The 20,689-nt window shown below is 30.6% G+C and overlaps 4 protein-coding genes and 1 pseudogene across 4 annotated transcripts; all 5 read right to left on the bottom strand.

Annotated features, from left to right (window-relative positions):
• Nucleotides 1-702: 702 nt before the first annotated feature.
• On the bottom strand, nucleotides 703-3,756 carry LOC125816485 (protein terminal ear1 homolog). The gene is made up of 4 exons (XM_049496098.1): nucleotides 3,722-3,756; nucleotides 1,190-1,315; nucleotides 960-1,098; nucleotides 703-879 (listed from the first exon to the last, which is right to left on the bottom strand). The coding sequence occupies exons 1-4, from the start codon at nucleotides 3,748-3,750 to the stop codon at nucleotides 703-705; spliced, it is 471 nt and encodes a 156-aa protein (XP_049352055.1). The 5' UTR covers nucleotides 3,751-3,756.
• A 1,821-nt stretch (nucleotides 3,757-5,577) lies between these two features.
• LOC125815105 (protein terminal ear1 homolog) lies at nucleotides 5,578-6,733 on the bottom strand. Its single transcript, XM_049494490.1, has 4 exons — nucleotides 6,324-6,733; nucleotides 6,075-6,200; nucleotides 5,845-5,986; nucleotides 5,578-5,748 (listed from the first exon to the last, which is right to left on the bottom strand). The coding sequence occupies exons 1-4, from the start codon at nucleotides 6,689-6,691 to the stop codon at nucleotides 5,578-5,580; spliced, it is 807 nt and encodes a 268-aa protein (XP_049350447.1). The 5' UTR covers nucleotides 6,692-6,733.
• Nucleotides 6,734-9,060: 2,327 nt separating this feature from the next.
• On the bottom strand, nucleotides 9,061-10,079 carry LOC125815104 (protein MEI2-like 4; annotated as a pseudogene).
• A 1,140-nt stretch (nucleotides 10,080-11,219) lies between these two features.
• On the bottom strand, nucleotides 11,220-12,275 carry LOC125815103 (protein terminal ear1-like). The gene is made up of 4 exons (XM_049494489.1): nucleotides 11,908-12,275; nucleotides 11,659-11,784; nucleotides 11,422-11,563; nucleotides 11,220-11,330 (listed from the first exon to the last, which is right to left on the bottom strand). Exons 1-4 carry the CDS (start codon nucleotides 12,273-12,275, stop codon nucleotides 11,220-11,222), a joined length of 747 nt encoding a protein of 248 aa, XP_049350446.1.
• Nucleotides 12,276-17,705: 5,430 nt separating this feature from the next.
• Nucleotides 17,706-18,947, bottom strand: LOC125816481 (protein terminal ear1 homolog). Its single transcript, XM_049496093.1, has 4 exons — nucleotides 18,502-18,947; nucleotides 18,193-18,318; nucleotides 17,960-18,101; nucleotides 17,706-17,882 (listed from the first exon to the last, which is right to left on the bottom strand). The coding sequence occupies exons 1-4, from the start codon at nucleotides 18,945-18,947 to the stop codon at nucleotides 17,706-17,708; spliced, it is 891 nt and encodes a 296-aa protein (XP_049352050.1).
• Nucleotides 18,948-20,689: the final 1,742 nt, after the last annotated feature.

The raw sequence follows: 20,689 nt of genomic DNA, 5'->3' as shown, positions 1-20,689 counted from the left end.
ATGATAAATCACTGATTTTGTTTTTGTGTTCTAAAATAAATTAATCAATATATTAACTAATCGATTAAATAACTTGAATCAAATTTTGTTCTTCTTGTTTTCTGGTTTTTGTCAATGATGTGAATGATTTTGGGAGAGCAATTTAACTTCAAAAAGTAACAAAATAGTTTTGTTCTGATGTATGTCAATGATGTGAATGATTTTCCTTGGCAAAATGATTCATTGATGGTGGGAGAGCAATTTAATTTCAAAAAATAACAAATTATTTTTATATTTATATATATTATATACATATATGCAACTTCCCCATAGTTTCAATTTCCCTCATAATTATTACCGTAAAAATTGAATCCAAATTTCCCCTCCCGATGAATGGACATAATCTTCAATTCATAACTTTTAAAAACTTCACTTTCAACATCAATCATTTCTCGATGATCACCAACACAAATTAGAAACAATTATCTTCAAATAACTGCATATATTATTGCTCCACCATGAACCCCACCTAGCTCCGCCTCTGTCCACAACCAGATGACAACCAGACCAAATCAACTTTAACCTCCTCAGCTCAAGCAAGAATAGAAAGAAAAAAAAAGGGCAAATGATATGTCATAGGCATAAATAGGAAAAAAAGGCAATCTCAGAGATTTCTTAGGTGCAAGTTTCCACCCCTCAATTTCTTCTACTAGCTCCCTAAAGTTAGGGTTTCTTGAGAATATCTGAACAAGATGGAGTGACTTTGTATTCACCTACAGTAATCATTTGTACCGATTCCCCAGAACCATCTCTCGGAGGATAAAACTGAACTGGCAGAAACTCTTCTGATTCACATACGAATCTTGTGTTCTTGAAATGGTTCACTAAAGCCTCTTTTCCCTGTTAAGTAGTAATAGAAATTTCACATAAAAAAATCACAAACTTAATTGGTTTATTTTAGAAATTTAACATTGACGCACCTGGATCTTCGCAGTGACAATCTTAACCGCCCAAGTAGATCCCGGAAACACATTTAGTTTGTCAAAAACCTCAAAAAAATTCCACACAGTTCTCTCATCTGTGAAATTCACAAATGCATAACCTTTGTTCATCTTGCTTCTGCAAATGAAAAATAAAAAAAATAAAAAACTAATAGTACTGAAATGGCTATACTTTACTGCAAATAAACACAAGAAAAATAATTATTTACTTGAAATCCATAGGCAAATACAAGAAATCATAAGCAAAGACATGAATATTTTCTCCATTTGAATCTCTAGCTTTTTGATTCTCCAGTAAACAGTGCTCGTCCAGAAATTGCATCAACATTTCACGGCTGTAAAGAAAAAATGAAATGAATTAGTCATCAAATTCAAAGAGCTACCAGATAACTAAACGACAAAGATAAATGATATGCCACTAGAGAGTCAAACCATTAAATTTTGTTATAATCAACTTCCCAGAAAAAGTAATCTGAACAATCAAAGAGATTAAAATTACTTGTAGACATATGGAATATTCTTAATCACGATAGTAGTCACGTTCTTATGGCTCCTACTTATAGGTATCACACCGTATTTAATCGGGCCATCGTTTCTCGACCACTCCCCGCCTCTGATTCCCTTAATGGATGGAGAAAATTTTGTTCTAGCGACATAATCATTTATCAATCTAGGAGGAATATTCAACCACGGGTGTTCCACCAGTGGTGGTCGCACATTCTCCCGTGGTGGTGAATCAACGGTAGGAGGAGGAGGAGGCGGTGGCGGAGTGGAAATAGGTATATATTCGGATGCATGCGGGTTCAACAAACTCTTACGAACAGTAGCCATGGAGGTACAATTGATAAAATTGAAAAAAAAAAAAAACTGTTTGGTTGTTTCTTTTATATATGAAAAAGTGACACAGATTTGAACAGAAAAATGAAAGAGACAGTGATAGTTAACATAAAAGGCAGGATAATACTGCAATAAAAAAGAGGAGAACAGTGTCTAGCTTATATAGTGTAAAAAAATTAAATTAATTGCAAAAAACAAATTTATTATAATAAGTTATATATTTCTTTTTCCATATATTTATTTAAAAGAGTTATCTATTATCGTAAGTAATTTATGAAGAGATTATGTAGTTCGGATTTTATTCATCTTGAAAAGGAAAAAATGTGATGAGATAGACGGACTTCGGTATTCATTCTTAAGAAAAAATTTCAAGTCCGGATCACAAAGAATAGATTTCAAATCCGGATCACAAAGAATGAGAACATTTATTGTAATTAAAAAATATTTTCCCTTTAATAAGATTGGGATCGAACCAAAATAAAGTGAAGATAAAATAAAGTGAAGATAATGCACTTGTATCTTAAATTTGAAAGGTGATAGATAAGTAACGTACAATTTTTGCTAGTAGTTTTGAAAATAGAACTTCAATTAACTTTTTTTAAAAACAAATTATATTTGAATTAGTAAATGATAGAGAAAACATTTTAAGCTAATCGTGCATTATGTTTATACACAAGTGAAATACTTAGGTGATTTACAAATAACAAAAGAATCAAATCTCTCTATTCTTCTAGTAGTGGTTGATTATCATGTATTTTTACAAAGTTAAACAGATCTCTAGTGTGTATTATTTCTTATTTTAGGTCCTTGATGATGAAAGTGTTTTTTAACCTCTACATTAGGGAGACGAATTATTTGTTTACCTCCATATATTTCTCTATTCATAGAGTACATTAAATGAACAAAAATGACTATAACAACTTCTTTAATGTGTCAATAATATATATATATATATTAGAGGAGTAACATCCCTGCTAGGCAATACTGAACTTCATTATTTCATAAACAAAAAATACAACAACAAAGGGTGGAACCCATCACCTGCTACTCAATTGATTGATCGGATTATCTGAGAGATTTCTCAAGTGTCAGTATTTCACCCCTAAACTTTTTCTCCCCCACAAATATAAACCCTAAAGTCCATCGATCGATCGGATTATCTGGAGTGTCTTTGTAATGCCCCCACAGTAATCATTTGCACCCATTCCCCATAACCATCTCTTGGAGGATTAAACCAAACTGGTAGAAACCTTTCTGATTTACACATAAATCTTGTTTTCTTGAATCGGTTCACTAAAGTATTTTTTCCCTGTTAATTAGTAGTAGTAGAAATTTCACATCAAAAATCATAAACTTATTTAATAATTTATACCTTTATTTTTGAAATATAACAATCACGCACCTGGATCTTCGCAGCGACAATCTCAACACTCTTTACAGATCCTGGAAACACGTTTAGTTTGTCATTAAAAGCCCAAAAAAAATTCCACAGAGTTCGGTGATCAGTGAAATTCACAAATGCATAGCCTATGCTCCTATTGTTTCTGCAAATTCAAAAATAAAAGATAATCTAATAGTACTGAAGTAGTTTCTGTACTTTGCCTGCAAATAAACACAAGAAAATTAATTAAACGAGATTATTTACTTATAATCCATAGGCAAATACAAGAAATCATAAGCGAAGACATGAAAATTTTCTCCATTTGAATTTCTCGCGTTTTGATTCTCCAGGAAGCAGTACTCGTCTAGAAATTGCATCAACATATCACGGCTGTAAAGGAAAAAATGAAATTTAATTAGATCGATAATGATATGGAACTAGAGAGTCAGACGGTTAAATTTTGTTTTAATCCAACTTCCAAATTAATATGAACAATAAAAGAAGCAAAAAAGTTAAAAATTACTTGTAATGATATGGTATATTTTTTATCATTACAGTAGTTTTGTTCTCATGTGTTGAACTTATAGGTATCACATCGTGTTTCACCAGCCCTCCTAGTCTAGGAGGAATATGCCGACGCTGACGACGTGGTCGCACATTCTCCTGTGGCGGTGAATCGACGGTAGTAGTAGGAGGAAGCGGTGGAATCATCGCCGGCTGAAATGGATGCGGTAGAATCATCGCCGGAGGAAATGGATGAGGTGGATGCATCGCCGGTGGAAATGGAGGCAGCGGAAGCAGCACATACGAAGGAGGAGGGAGTGGCGGTGGCAGAGTGGACACAGGGATATATTCGGGTGCATGCGGGTTCAACGAACTCCCCTGAACAGCAGCCATGAAGGTACAATTGATAAAGTTGGCAGTGATTTTGAATAAAAGTGTCAGTTATTTCTTTCATATGAGAGAGAGAGGGAAAGAGAAATTTGAAGGCACAAAAGAAATTTATTTTCCGAGAAAAGTAGAATACTTCAATGGAAAACAGGGAGAACTAATTCTTTCTTATAAAGTGTTACAAAAAATTGAATTTATAATACTAAGTTATATTCTTTTCTTTATCCAAATTTACGCGACACATTTCATTTTTCGGGATTCAAACGGGTTTAACCTTGACCAGAAATCGCGCATGAAGTTTTCATCTTTTTAAAAAATAAAATTTATATATTTATATATTATGTACAACGTACTAATAGTCACCATAATTGACAATTCAAAATAATTATTAGATATCTGAAAAAATAAAAATATTTTTAAAAAAAAATATTGTGTCAAGGATTTAAATTAAGCTGCAAGATATCTCTCACATAGGGGTTCAAATATGTCATATTTCTTTCAAGTTAAAATTCATTTATCATGTTCTTGAGATCTTTTATAAATCTTTTAAAAATATAAATTTAATAAAAGACAATTCAATATAAATAATTTTATTTTGATATGTACATATATTATAACATTGTCGATTTAATTCCCTTTTAAAAGGAAAAAATGTGAGAAAGATACCGAATTTCATTCATTTTGATTTTTTTTTTAGTAAAACAGTATTTTCCATTTCAATAATAAAACTGAACCCAAATAAATTGAAAAATATTGGCTTCTATTTTAAATTTGAACCCAAATAAATTGAAAAATATTGGCTTCTATTTTAAATTTAATTTGAATGCTGATCTCAATCACACTTTTGTCTTCCCTCACATAACTAAATTCATTTATGTAAGGCTTGTTTAGCCATGTGAAAGGTAGTCATTATATAAACTCATATAAGATAAAATTGAAATTTTATTTACATAGACAATTTAAGTTTAAAAAGCTACGTTTTTGTTCATAAAAGTAAAACCTCGTATATATTCTGAAATTTAAGTAGTAAAAGTTCAACTTCAAAATAAAGTTCTGAAGTCTCTCATTTGCGGAAGTTGAAGCTACAATAATTTGCCGAATGCCAAAGCTCCAACTCTTTGAACTTAAAAAGTGAATCCAACATAGTTTTAGTTAAAAATATTGTCATTTTTGCATTAAACTGTAGTATCTCACTTGTCAAATATATTAATTTTGATCACCACTTTATCATATTCAGGCTAAAATTACAAAATAAATTAATCCAACATATAAAATTTAAACTGAAAACTAGTAGACATATGAAAATATGTAATGAAACCAGAGGAACCAAATCAAATGTGTGATAGACATATCAGAGTAGAAGCAGCTCCTGCTAATGGCTATACTCAAACTTGTTTATTTCGTAAACGAAAAATACAACAACAAAGGGTGGAGTCCGTCACCTGCTATTCAATTACTTCTCCCCAGCAAAGCTAGCTTATCTAAACCCTAAAATCGATCAATCGGAATATCTGGAATGACTTCGAATTTCCCCACAGTAATCACTTGCACTGATTCCCTAGAACCATTTCTTGGAGGATTAAACCGAACTGGAAGACACTCTTCTGATTCACACACAAATCTTGTATTCTTGTATCGGTTCACTAAAGCATTTTTTCCCTGTTAATAAGTTGTAGTAGTAGAAATTCCACATCAAAAATTACAAACTTAATTAACAATTTCTTCTTTTAGTTTTCAAATTTAACATTCACGCACCTGGATCTTCGCAATGACCATCTGAACGCTCCTTGCAGAATTTGGATACGCTTTTGCTCTCTCACTAAAATGCCCAAAAAAATTTGAGAGAGTTCTGTGATCGGTGAAATTCACAAATCCATAGCCTGCGCTGCTCGTCATTCTGCAAATGCAAAAATAAAAGATAAGTTAATAGTACTGACTTCGACTGCAAATAAAACACAAGAAAAATAATTACACAAGATTATTACTTGAAATTCATAGGCAAATACAAGAAATCATAAGCGAAGACATGAATATTTTCTTCATTTGAATCTCTCGCTTTTTGATTCTCCAGTAAGCAGTAATCGTCTAGAAATTGCATCAACTTTTCACGACTGTAAAGGAAAAATTAAATTAATTAGATAATGATATGGAACTAGAAAATTTTTATTTTAATCAACTTCCAAATAAGGAAAAAGTAATATGAACAATTAAAGAAGCAAAAAATTAAAAATTACTTGTAATGAAATGGGATATTCTTGATCATGACAGTAGTTTCTTTCAGTTTCTCCAGCCCTTCTAGTTTAGGAGGAATACTCCGACGCTGGCGACCTCGTCCCACATTCTCCTGCGGTGGTGAATCGACGGTAGGAAGAGGAAGAAGCGGTGGAAGCGCAGGCGAAATTGGACGCGTTGGAAGCATCACCGGTAGAGATTGATGCCGTCGAAGAAGCACATACGTAGGATGAATATTCCGACGCTGGCGACCTCGTCCCACATTCTCTTGCGGCGGTGAATCGACGGTAGGAAGAGGCGGTGGCGGATTGGTAATAGGGATATATTCAGGTGCATGAGGGTTCAACGAACTCTTAGGAACATCAGCCATGGAAGTATACAATTGATAAAGCTGGTAGTGATTTTGAAAAAAAGTGTTTGGTTGTTTCTTTTATATGAAAAAAAAGAGAGAGAAATTGAGAATTGAATAGATAGTGAAGGAAGAAATGTAAAGAAAGAAACAGTTACCACCAAATGAGAAGGATATTTCTTGATAAGGAAGTTCTATACTATATGAATCTAAATTTATCGTCTCTATATAAATTTGAGTAGAAAATTTAAAAAAAGAAAAAGAGAAACTGCTGGTTTTCTGCACTCTCTATTCTGTGTATGCATCTATTATAATAATTAGTTGTGACTTATAAAAAAAAATATGCTGTGCCAATTATATTTTGAGCTAATCATTTATTGTGTTTACACTTAAGCGAAATAATTAGGTAATTTACGAGTACATAAATTATACTAATGTGATATTTTTAATATTATATCACGCTAAATATTGATGGGGACTTTGGTGTATTTTATGAATATCACAATCATTGAATTAGAAGTACTTTTACTACTCACCTCATTTTGTTTGTTTATCGTTGAGTTTAAAATTCAATTACTTATTAAATTATTGATTTACAAATTAATGAAATGTTAGCATATAGAGAATTCAACAAGTTAGTAAATTCAGATGTGTTATATATATATATCCACAGTTGGCTCCCTAATTACATTGCTTATAAGCTTTTTAGTTGTAACTAATTTAACAAATTATACAGTTATACAGTAGCTAACTTAACTAATTGATCACGTAGTTAGTTACTCTTAGCCTCTTTTAATTACTTAGCTCATCAACAAAAATAATAAACTCTATCTATTGCAAATAGAGGCTAATTCCAATGTGTTACACAAAATTAAACTGATCTCCACTGTATATTTATTTCTTATTATAAGTCCATTATGATCGATTTGGACATTGTGCAACTTTATCATGTATATCGCTAAACAAATACATATGATCGATTGGTTTGCTAAGTATGGCAGAAAAAAAATACTATACTATTAATATTGAATAAAAATTTCAAAAAAAGGTTTAAAATTAATTTAAATTATGCTGCAGAATATCTCCCACATGGGGGGGGGGGGGGGGGGGGCAAATAAGACATAATTTTTTTTAAGTTCATTTATTATGTGTGTGTGATCACGCTATTTTTATTTAAAAATAAATAAAAAATTATATAATCTCAATAAAAAACAATTCAATATGAAGAGATTTTTTATTTTTTTTTATAACTGAAAAACATCCACAAGGATTCTTTCTTATTTTTTTGCGTCACAACGTATCAGTCTTTGGTTAGAATAAAACTAGAGAAAAAGGGTCGCGTATTGCTATAGGAAAAAACTACAGCAATATAAAATAGAAGAAATGTGACCATCTTATAAGTTATAAGTGTAAATATTTTTTTATATTATTAGTATAGTTTCAATTTAAGAATTTATTTGTCATGGTAATTCATAAGTAACTTGATTTTGATATGTATATATATTATACATAGTCGATTTCATTCCCTCTAAAAAGGAAAAAATGTAAGAAGATGGCCGAATTCCATTCATTTTGAATTAAGATTTCAAGTTCAAATAATAATAATAAAGAAAAAAACGATATTAGAGTGTTTTCCATCTAATAAGATTTGAATTGAACCCAAATAAATTGAAAAATATTCACTTTTGTTTTAAATTTAATCTTGATCTCGTTCACTCTGTTTGCCATGTGAGATAAAATTATGAGATGAAACAAAAGTTTTATTTGGACATATAATTTGAATTTTTTTATTGTATTTTATGTCTATAAACATAAACCTCATATGTTCTCTGAAGTTTAATTCATAAAAGATCAACTTCAAGATAATTTTCCAAAGTCTCATTTGTGGAAATTAAAGCTACAATATTTAGTCTTGACTTGGAACTTATATAATGTTCTAGAGTCTAGTTTGCCGAAAGTTAAAAAGTGACTCGAACATTGTTTTAGTTAAAAAAGATTGTCATTTTTGTATTAAACTTTAGTATCTCACTTGTCAAATATATTAATTTTGAAAATCACTTTATTATATTCATGCTAAAATTACAAATTAAATTAATCCAACAACTAAAATTCAAACTGAAAACTAGTAGATATATTATCCATGTGATGTGCTATGAAAATATGTAATGCAACCAAAGGAGTAAAGAACAAATCAAATGTCTCATAGCATATCAGAGGAGTAACTTCTCCTGTTAATCTCGTGAGTATTTCGTAAACGAAAATACAACAACAAAGGGTGGATTTCATCACCTGATCTGAGAGATTTCTCAGGTGACAGTATTCCACCCCTCAATTATAAAGCTAGCTAATGTAAACCCTATAACCGATCGATCGGATCATCAGGATTGACTTCAAATTTCCCCACTTGCAATGATCTAATAACCATTTCTTGGAGGATAAAACCCTATTGCTTCTGACGCATATTTTGCACTCTGGAATTGTCTCCTTAAAGCATTTTCTCCCTATTAATTAGTAGAAATTCAACATCAAAAATCACAAACTTAATTAATAATTTCTTCTTTTATTTAACATTCACGCACCTGGATATACGCAATTGCAAGCTCAACGCGCCTGTTAGAACCTGGAAACACTTTTACTCCGTCACTGAAAGCCAAAATAAAATTCCACAGACTTCTTTTATCCGTGAAATTCACAAATGCATAACCTTTGATCCTATTCATTCTGCAAATGGAAAAATAAAAGAAAAGCTAATAGTACTGAAGTTGCTCTGCAAATAACAAAGGCAAATACAAGTAATCATAAGCGAAGACATGGATATTTTCTCCATTTGAATATCTCGCTTTTTCATTCTCCTGTAAGCAGAAATCGTCTAGAAATCGTATCATCAATTCACGGCTGTAAAGGAAAAAATTAAATTAATTAGATAATGATATGGAACTATTAAAATCTTGTTTTAATCAACTTCCAAATAAGGCAAAAGGTAATATGAACATTTAAAGAAGCAAAAAATTATAAATTACTTGTAGTGAAATGGGATATTCTTGATCATGACAGTAGTTTCGTTATCAGGTATCCATTTCTCCACCCATCGTTGTCTAGGAGGAATACTCCGACGTCGTCGCACATTCTCCTGCGGCGGTGAATCGACGGTAGGAAGAGGAAGAAGCGGTGGAAGCGCCGGCGGATATGGATGCGGTGGAAGCATCACCGGCTGAAATTGATACCTTGGAAGCATCACCGGCAGAAATTGATACCTTGGAAGCATCACCGGCAGATATTGACGCATTGGAAGCAGGCGCGGCAGCACATACATAGGACGACGCGGTGGTGGTGGCGGTGGCGGAGTGGGAATAGGGATATATTCTGGTGGATGCCGCGGGTTCAACGAACTCTCAGGAACATCAGCCATGGAAGATTAATTGATAAAGCTGGTAGTGATTTGAAAAGAAGTGTTAGGTTAACTGTTTCTTTTATAGGAAAAAAAGGAGAGAGAAATTGAGAATTGAATATATAGTGAAGGAAGAAATGAGACTATTCCCCTTTACTGGAGGCTGAGTTTAGTCTGAATATAAAAATGGAAATACTTTTATCGGAATGAAGTTTTATGCAATATGAATTTGAAATGATAAAATTATACCGTGTCAATTATACTTTGAACTATTGTATTTATACTCAAAGTGAAATAATAAGGTACTTTATGACTATTACAATCATTGAATTAAGAGCTCTACTACTCACCTCATTTTGTTCCTTTATGGTTGAGTTTAAAATCTAGTTATTCCTTTTTTAAATTATTGATTTACAAATAATGAAATTGTAGAATATAAATAATTCAACAATTTAGTAAATCCAAATGTTAGTAATGATGATGCAGAAGAAGAGAAAAAAGATAAGGGAGAATTCTATATCTTGATTGGTCAGATAATATCTTAGTTAATTATTGTATTAATTTCTTAATTACATTGTTCATAAGCTTTTCAGTTGTAACTAATTTAACTAACTATAGAATAACAAACCTAACTAATTGATTACACAGTTAGTTACTCTTAGCCTCTTTTAATTACTTCGCTCAACAAAAACAATTAACTCTCTCTATTACAAATAGATATAAAATTAAACTGATTTTCATTGTATATTATTTTTCATTAAGCCCAATTTGCCGAAAGTTAAAGCTCCAATTCTTTTAACTTAAAAAGTGACTCGAACATTGTTTTAGTTAAAAATATTTTGTCATTTTTGCATTGAACTTTAGTATCTCACTTGTCAAATATATTAGAGTAATTTTGATCATCACTTTATCATATTCATGCTAAAATTCAAAGTGAAAACTAGTAGACATATTATCCATGTGATATGAAACAGAGGAGTAAAAGAACAAATCAAATGTCTGATAGCAAATCAGAGGAGTAACAGCCCCTGCTAATGGTGGATTTCGTTAACGAAAAATACAACAACAAATTAAAGGGTGGATTCCATCACAATTGATCGATCGGATTATCTGAGAGGTGACAGTATTCCACCCCTCAAAGCATGCTAATCTGGAGTGACTTCAAATTTCCCCACTTGCAATGATCTGAGAACCATCTCTTGGAGGATAAAACCCTATTGCTTCTCTCCTAAATCTTGCATACTGATATCGTCTCCTTAAATCATTTTTTCCCTGTTAATTAGTAAAAATTCCACATCAAAAATCACAAACTTAATTAACAATTTCTTCTTTTATTTTTTAAATTTGACATTCACGCACGTACCTGGATATACGCAGTTGCAATCTTAACGCTCCTTGCAGAATCTGGAAACGCTTTTACTCCGTCACTAAAAGCCAAAAAGAATTTCCACAGAGTTCTTTGATCGGTGAAATTCACAAATGCATAGCCTATGATCCTATTCTTTCTGCAAATGAAAAAATTAAAGAAACGCTAATAGTAATGAAGTTGCTATATATATATACATCGACTGCAAATAAAATAATTACACGAGATTATTACTTGAAATGCAAAGGCAAATACAAGTAATCATAAGCGAAGACATGAATATTTTCTCCATTTGAATCTCTCGTTTTTCTATTCTCCTGTAAGCAGAAATCGTCTAGAAATCCCATCATCGATTCACGGCTGTAAAGGAAAAATTAAATTAATTAGATAATGATATGGAACTATTAAATTTTGTTTTTAATCAATTTCCAAATAAGTAAAAAGTAATATGAACATTTAAAGAAGCAAGAAATTAATAATTACTCGTAGTGAAATGGGATATTCTTGATCATGACAGTAGTTTCGTTCATAGATATCCGTCTCTCCAACCCTCCTACTCTAGGAGGAATACTCCTACGCTGGCGACGTCGTCGCACATTCTCCTGCGGCGGTGAATCGATGATAGGATATGGATACGGTTGAAGTGCCGGCGGATATGGATGCGTTGAAAGTATCACCGGCAGAAATTGATGCGTTGGAAGCATCACTGCCAGATATTGATGCACTGGAAGCAGCATATACATAGGACGACGTCGTGGCCGTGGCCGTGGCAGTGGCAGTGGCGCCGGAGTGGGAATAGGGATGTATTCAGGTGCATCGGGGTTCAACGAACTCTCAGGAACATCAGCCATGGAAGTACAATTGATAAAGCTGGAAGTGATTTCGATAAAAAAAAAAAAAAAAAAAGTGTTAGGTTAACTGTTTCTTTAATAGGAGAAAAAAGAGAGAGAAACATATAGTGAAGTGAAGAAATGAAAAGAGAGAAACAGTTACCACCAAATGAGACTATTTCCCCTTTGACTTAGAGGTTGAGTTCGAGTCTAAAAATATGAAAATTTTATGATAGAAAATGCTTTTAATGGAATGAAGTTTTATGCTATATAAATCTAGATTAATTAGATCTAATATAAGTATGAGTGAAAAAAAAAGAAAAGAAATAGCTGGTTTCTGCACTCTCTACTCTGTGTCGGCATTAGGGGAGTATCTAGAGGTGTTTTGTGGATAAATGTGAACCGATGCTCCTCTTTCTCTAAATCATATATAGTAACGTTATATTTTTTATAATATATTTTAATATAAAAATGTGAATTAATGTTCAAAATATCATATAATAATATAATGATGATGGAATGCACCTCTTTAAGTGAAGATAAAAATTTAAATCTAAATCAATCTTCTCCTTTTTTTAGTAACACCTCTCCAACTCGTTATCGGTAACACTTTTGGTGTTTCAATTAATTTTTCTTTTGTTTTTCTACTTTAATCTTTCCAAATTTTCAAGTATGTTATATTCAAAATCCCTAAAAAAGTTTAGCATTGTTAATTTTTTATATAATTAAATCAAATGAGTATATTAAAAATTTTAAAATAGCAGTGTTATATATTTTGGACCTATAAATTTTTTTGAGTGTTAAAAACTTAAAGGTCAAATCAATCAAATTTATATCTTAGATATATTTTTCGTAATAATGCACCCATCATTCTGAAATCTTGGGTAGTACTTTGAACTAATCATGCATTGTATTTATACTCGAGTGAAATAATAACATAATTTACGACTATCCCAATCACTGAAGTAGGATCTCTACTACTCACCTCATCTCATTTTGTTCATTTATCGTTGAGTTTAGAATCTAGTTATTTTTTAAATTAATGATTTACAAATAATGAAATTGTAGAATATAGAGAAGTCTAACAATTTTGTAAATCCAAATGTTAGTAATGATGAAGAAGAAGAGGAAAAAGAGAAAGGGTGAATTCTATACCTTAGAGATAATATCTTAGTTAATTATTGTATTGTACAATGTATAGGCTGTATATAGATACGCCACTATTGGCTATTTGGCTTCCTAATTACATTCCTCATAAGCTTTTTAGTTGTAACTAATTTAACTAACTACAGAGTAACAAACTAACTAATTGATTACATAGTTAGTTACTCTTAGCCTGATTGAATTACTTGGCTCAACAAAAATAATCAACTCTCTCTACTGCAAATAGATACAAAATTAAACTGTTTTTCGTTGTATATTATTTTTCATTATAGGTCCTTTATGATCGATTTGGGCACTGTGCAACTTCATAATGTGTGTCGCGAAACAAATACATATAATTAATCGGTTTGTTAAATATGGCGGAAAAAAAAATACTATAATATAATATTGAACAGAAATAAGAAAATTAGTTTAAAATTTATTTAAAATGTGTCGAATTTAAATTACGCTGCAAATTATCTTGTACATAGGGGTGCAAATAAGTCCATGTTGGTTTTAAATTTATTTATCATCTGTGTGTCATCACTTTCTTTTATCAATTTTTTATAAACTCAATAAATTGAAAGATACTTCACTATAAGGAGTTTTTTTTTTAAAGGGAAAAGGGTCAAATATGCCCTTAAACTATTTGAAAAGGTCTAGATATATCTCCGTTTAAAGTTTGGCTCACTCGTGCCCTCGCCGTCCAATTTTTCGTCTAGATATGCCCTTATGGGCGTTAAACGTCAAATGAAATTGCCACGTCATTTTTACATTACCATGTGGCATTGGAAAAAGGTCAAATATACCCCTAAACTATTCAAAAAGGTCTAGATATACCCCCTTTTAATTAAATTACCCGACATGTTTTCAACAAAAAAATTTAAATTTTTATTTTTTTCGGTAAATCCCGAAAATGAGTAATTGAGTAATAAAAAAATAGGAAAAATATGAAAAAATAATATAAAATTAACGCCAAAAATTCGCAAATAAATATAATAGCCTTAAATTTAACAATTTCAACAATTTTTTTTATTTTTTATTTTTTTTCGATAAATCACGAAAATGAGTAATTGATTAATAAAAAATATGAAAATGACTTTATGCTGAATTTTTAGGTTATATTTTTCATATTTTTTATTAATCAATTACTCATTTTCGGGATTTATCGAAAAAAAATATATTTTAAAAAATTATTGAAATTGTTGAATTTAAGGTTACTATATTTATTTGTGAATTTTTGGCATTAATTTTATATATTTTTCCTATTTTTTATTAGTCAATTACTCATTTTCGAGATTTACCAAAAAAAAAATAATTGTTGAAAACGGGTCAGGTAGTTCATTTAAAAGGGGGGTATATACCTTTTCGAATAGTTTAGGGGTATATTTGACCCTTTTCCAATGCCACGTGGTAATGTAAAAATGACGTGGCGATTCCATTTGGCGTTTAGCGCCCATAAGGGCATATCTAGACGAAAAGTTGGACGGCGAGGACACGAGTGAGCGAAACTTTAAACGGAGATATATCTAGACCTTTTCGAATAGTTTAGGGGAATATTTAACCCTTTTCCCTTTTTTAAATTATTAAAAAGAGTCAACGAGAATTCTTTATTTTTTCTGTCACGACATATCCACCTTTAATCCTATATGTATCTCTGATATTGTGTAACCCTTTGGTTAGAAACTTAGAATAAAACTAGAGAAAAAAGGTCGAATATTGCTGTAGAAAAAAACTACTGCCATATAAAATAGGAGAAACGTGTCCATCTTATGTATGTAAAATATATTTTTTATATTATTTGTATTAATTTAATTTAAATTGTTATTTATTATCATAATTCTTAAGTAATGTAATTTTGATATGTGCATAACTGCATAAGTGTATATATTATACATTATCAATTTCATTCCCTTCTAAAAAAGAAAAAGTGTTATGAGATTCGAAGTAAGATTTCAAAAATTTAAATCACAATAAAAAATATAGTAATTGAGTATTTTCCATTTAATAAAAGATGAACTGAAGTAAACAGATTTAAAAATAGGGCACATATTCGCTAGTATTTAAAATTTAATTTTGATGTTAATCTCGATCACACTATTATGTTCCACTCACATCTTTATACTCATTTATTTGTCTGTTACTCGGGTTGTGTTGGATCTTTTCACATCACACGAATTTATTATATAATTTTACTTTATGTAAAATTACTGATAATATGTGTACTAATTTTCCATTTGAATTTTACATGTTGGATTAATTTAATTTGAAATTTTCACAGGAATATGATTAGCTGATGATCAAAGTTAAAATACTTGATAAGTGAGATAATAATTTTTAAAGCAAAAATAACAAAGTATTTTTTACTAAAAAACAAGAAAAAACAATGTTTGAGTCTTTTTTTAACTTCAAAGAAATGGATTTGCTTGGACTTTCCGCAAATAAGACTAGAAAATTATCTAAGTTTTAAGTCAAGACTAATTATAAAGCTTCAATTTCCATAAATACGACTCTAGAAAATCTTGAAGCTAACATTTTACAACTTAAACTTCAGAATATATGAGAATTTTAGGTTTATAAGTGAAAAAACACGATTTCATAGTTAAAACTTTAATTATATGTTCGAATAAAACTTAGACTTCTTCATATAATTTCATATTATAATTTTATCTTACCTACTCACATAAGCCGAGCCTGATTTGATTGTCTTTTAATTAAGGGAAAAGAATCTAATATATTCATTAATTTCGTCATTTAGAGCTGATATATCCCTCGTTCTAAAAGTGACTCATATATATCCTTACAGATATACAAATGCCTCATATATAATCTTACCATTACAAAAGGAGCTCACATATATCATTTATCTAACGAAAGTGAAAAAATAGTTTTAAATTTATTTTTCTTACTTTAATTTTTTTTTTAAAATTCACGTAGGGGTATATATATGGTCCTTCGAGCAAAGTTTAAGATATATTTTAATCTTTTTCATACAAAATTTATTTTTTGACTTCTTTGATTATCATTATTCGAGTTTCTTAAATTTTTTTATTTCATTCTTTAGTGTAAAGAAAAAAATTTAAACTATTTTTTTGCGATTATATTGTAATTTAGTTTTTTGTATTTGTAAAAAAAAATGGGGCATCTGTAAAAAAAATTACAAGAAAATTAGTGAAACATAAATAAATTTGATCATCAAAATAGTAAATTTAAATTAGTCGTTGAAACAAAAAAGTCAAAAAAAATAAATGTGTGGGGTATAATCCAGATACCCTTATTTGTCTGATTCAATCTCATCTATTGCTGCTTTCGAATTAGCTGAAAGAGTATTTTGATGTCACTTAGGAGAAGTTTAGGGAAGTGTGTCCGTGTCTTCTATAATAAGTAGTTGTGACTTGGTCTAGCTAGGACAGAGCCATCCTATAGAGACTTTCTACTGTTTTAGATTTCCACAAAGCAGTATCAGGGTATGAGAACGTCTTTCTCCCATATGAGGTATATATGAGTTACTTTTATAACGAGAGATATATCAGTTCTAAATATAAAAGTTAAGGGATATATCAAACTCTTTAAGTCAAAAACCACTTATAGCTTTTAACTTATTTTAGTTAAAAAAAGATTTAAAATAAACGTTTATTAGAATTTTTTTTATTTTACCTAAATAAGTACTATAAAATTGCTTAAATACTATTTTAACTATAAAAAAAGCACCTAATTTTAGTAAATCCAAACAAGCTTGGAATTACTCCCTAAGTTTCTTATTATAGGTTGTTTTTTATTAGAAATAAATATTCCTTAATACTAGTCATTTCAAAAAATCAACATATAAGTAAACACTATAACTCTTAATTTTTAGCCTTGAAAATATAATTTGATTAACATAGAAAAATTAAGTGATTAAATTAAATTAAATTTATTAATTAAAATAAATTAAAACATGTTCATTTTTAAAAAAAACAGATTTCATACTACTTAATAAAGATACAAGAATAAATTTAACTAATTTCTTAAATGACTACAAATCTAAAATAATAACAAAATAAAAATGGTCGAGTAACTTTAATGTCTCGCAGGGTCATTTATAGTCCTGCTAATGGCTAAACTCGATCAACAACGTGTTTATTTCGGTTCACAAACGAAAAATAAAACAACAAAGGTGGACCCCATCACCTGCTACTCTATCGATCGATCGGATCATCAGGGAGATATTTCAGGTGTCAGTATTCCACCCTTCGATTTCTTTTACTCCATATAAAGCTAAGCTATAATAAAAACCCTACTAGTACAACTAGTAGCTGTTCCCTAAAGTTAGGGTTTCTTGAGAATATATGAGCAACATGGAGTGACTTTGTATTGCCCCACAGTAATCATTTGCACCGATTCCCCAGAACCATCTCTTGCAGGACTAAACCAAACTGGCAGAAATCCTTCTGATTCACACTCAAATCTTGTTTGCTTGAATCGGTTCACTAAATCTTCTTTTCCCTGTAATTGGTCAAAATTTCACATCAAAAATCATAAACTTCATAACAATTTTTATTTATTTTTGAACATTCATTCACCTGGATCTTTGCAGTGACGATCTTAACACTCCTTGTAGATCCCGGAAACACGTTTAGTTTGTCATTGAAAACATAAAAAAAATTCCACACAGTTCTCTGATCGGTGAAATTCACGAATGCATAGCCTTTGCTCCTCTTCTTTCTGCAAATTTAAAAACAAAAGAGAAGCTAATAGTACTGAAGTTGCTATTTTGACTGCAAATGATATGAACACAAGAAAAATAATTATTTACTTGAAATCCATGGGCAAATACAAGAAATCATAAGCGAAGACATGAATATTTCCTCCATTTGAATCTCCAGTCTTTTGATTCTCCAGGTAGCAGTGCTCGTCCAGAAATTGCATCAACATTTCACGGCTGTAAAGGAAAAGTTAAATTAATTAGCCATCAGATTCCAAAGTGCTAGCAAATAACTAAACGACAGTGCTATTGAATGATATGGAACTAGAGAGTCGGACCATTAAATTTTGTTTAAATAAACTTCCAAATAAGTAAAAGTAAAAGAGGCAAAAATTGGATAAACAAAGAATTAAAAATTACTTGTAGTGATATGGAATATTCTTGATCATGATAGTAGTATTGTTCTTATGTGTCCAACTTATAGGTATCACATCGTGTTTCTTCATCTCATTATAACAAACACTTCGTCTCTGGTCATGATTTCCCACTTTTCTCCGCCAAACAAAACGTCCCTCAGTATTTGAACAATTTCCTCTTCCAAACACACCTCTGTTTCCGTTACTCGATCGAGAAAAACCTCGCCCTCCTCCTCCTCCGCGTCTAGCGATATAATCATTTCTCAACCTAGGAGGAATATTCGGACCAAGGCGTATCACCGATGGTGGTCGGACACTCTCCCGCGGCAGTGAACCGACGGTACGATGAGGAGGAGGAAGCGGTGGAAGCAGCACAGGCGGTAGCGGAGTGGAAATAGGGATATATTCGGGTGCATTCGGGTTCAACAAACTCCTAAGAACAGCAGCCATGGAGGTACAATTGATAAAGTTGAAGTGAATTTGAAACAAAAATATATGTTTGGTTGTTTGTTTTATATGGCAAAAGAAAAGAGAGAGAAAAGGAGATTTGAACAGAAGAATTATGTCATAGACAGTGATAGTGAAGGAAGATGAAAGAAGGAAACAGTTGGTTTACTGCACTCTCTGCATCTCTGTATGCAGCAAAAAAGCCTTTTTATAGCAGCACCCAACCAAATTTGTTTTTCTAGAGAGAAAAAAGTAGGATGTTGTGATAGAAAAGAGCACAAACTATGTCTCATCTTTATAGTATAGTGTAAAAAAAACAAAAAATATTATTGAAGAATTTAATTTCCTTCAATTATACCAGTAAGTGGTATATTTCACTTTTCAGTTTCCATAAGTTTATTTTAAAAAGTTAGTACTATATAATTATCGCAAGTAAATCATCAAAAAACTATACAGTGGGGTAATATTAAATTCATTTTGAAGGGAGAGAATAGAATGAGATGGACAGACTTCGATATCCATTTTTAAGTCGGATTACAAAGAATGAAAAGATTTATTTTTGATAGAAAAGTATTTTCTTCTGTTAAATATCAGACCAAAACAAAGGGAAAAATATGCACTTATTTCTTAAATTTAGACGTTGACTTAAATAAAAAAAATTACAATCTTTCAAAGAAAGTAATTTTTGAGAAAATATTTTGAGCTAACTGTACATTTAGGTGATTTACGAGCTCATAAATTATATTAGTATGATATATTTAAATATAATAAGTATCAAGCTAAATATTAATGGTGTCTTTGATGTGTTTTGTGAGTATCATAATCATTGAATTAGGAGTTTAACAAATCATCTCATTTGTTTTTTCCCGTTGAATGAATATAAACTCTAGCTATTCTTCTAGTTATCGATTTACAAATAGCAATAAAAAAAATCAAATCTTTCTGGATAACAAATAGAGGTTGATTCTTATGTAATGTACAAAGTTAAACTAATCTTCAATATGTATTATTTCTCATTATAGATCTTTGATGATAGATTTAGGCACCGTACAATTTCACTGTATATATCGTGAAACAAATATAATATAGTTGATTGTCTTGCTAAGCATGACATGCACCTCATTCATTCTACTGATTGGCGATGTTGAGAAAAATACTACGGTATGATATTAATATTGAATAGTATATAATAAATTCAAGTCCATTTATCATTGGAGTGTAATCAAACTTTTACTATTTTTTAAAAATTCAATAAAGGATAATTTATAGGTTCTTCATATTATGGAATATTTAGGCATTCTGAAACAAGTAGTGTGGTTCCTATTGGTCGACACTCGGCACCTATGCCATCCGCAACAGTATCTTACAATCTATTTTTTTAGCAAGAACTATCTATTCCGAAACTTTCACAATTCCATTAAAAATTGTCCCTGTTTATAATAACTCTTTCACGTGCTCTTAAGATTTAACATAAATATTTGAATTATTAGCAAAAAAATAAATAAAATTAAATTTCACATTTCTAAATTCATTTATTTAGTTAACATTTTGTTATGAAGAAATCCTTGCAAAAAATTTACAAAAATTTCATTTCTTTGAAGATCTTATAGAGTAGTAATTATTAAACATCTTAATAGATAAGTTGTTAGTTACCTGATTTTTTATGTGTTGCTGTTGAAAGTTTGGTTCTCCATAATCTTTTCTGTCATTTCTCCTACCTCTGCCGCCAAACCATATTTTTTTTT

Source organism: Solanum verrucosum, unplaced genomic scaffold (assembly GCF_900185275.1).
Source record: "Solanum verrucosum unplaced genomic scaffold, falcon-dt-bn FXZP01000261.1, whole genome shotgun sequence".
Classification (NCBI taxonomy): Eukaryota; Viridiplantae; Streptophyta; class Magnoliopsida; order Solanales; family Solanaceae; genus Solanum; species Solanum verrucosum.
This window is presented reverse-complemented; position numbering and strand designations above follow the sequence as displayed.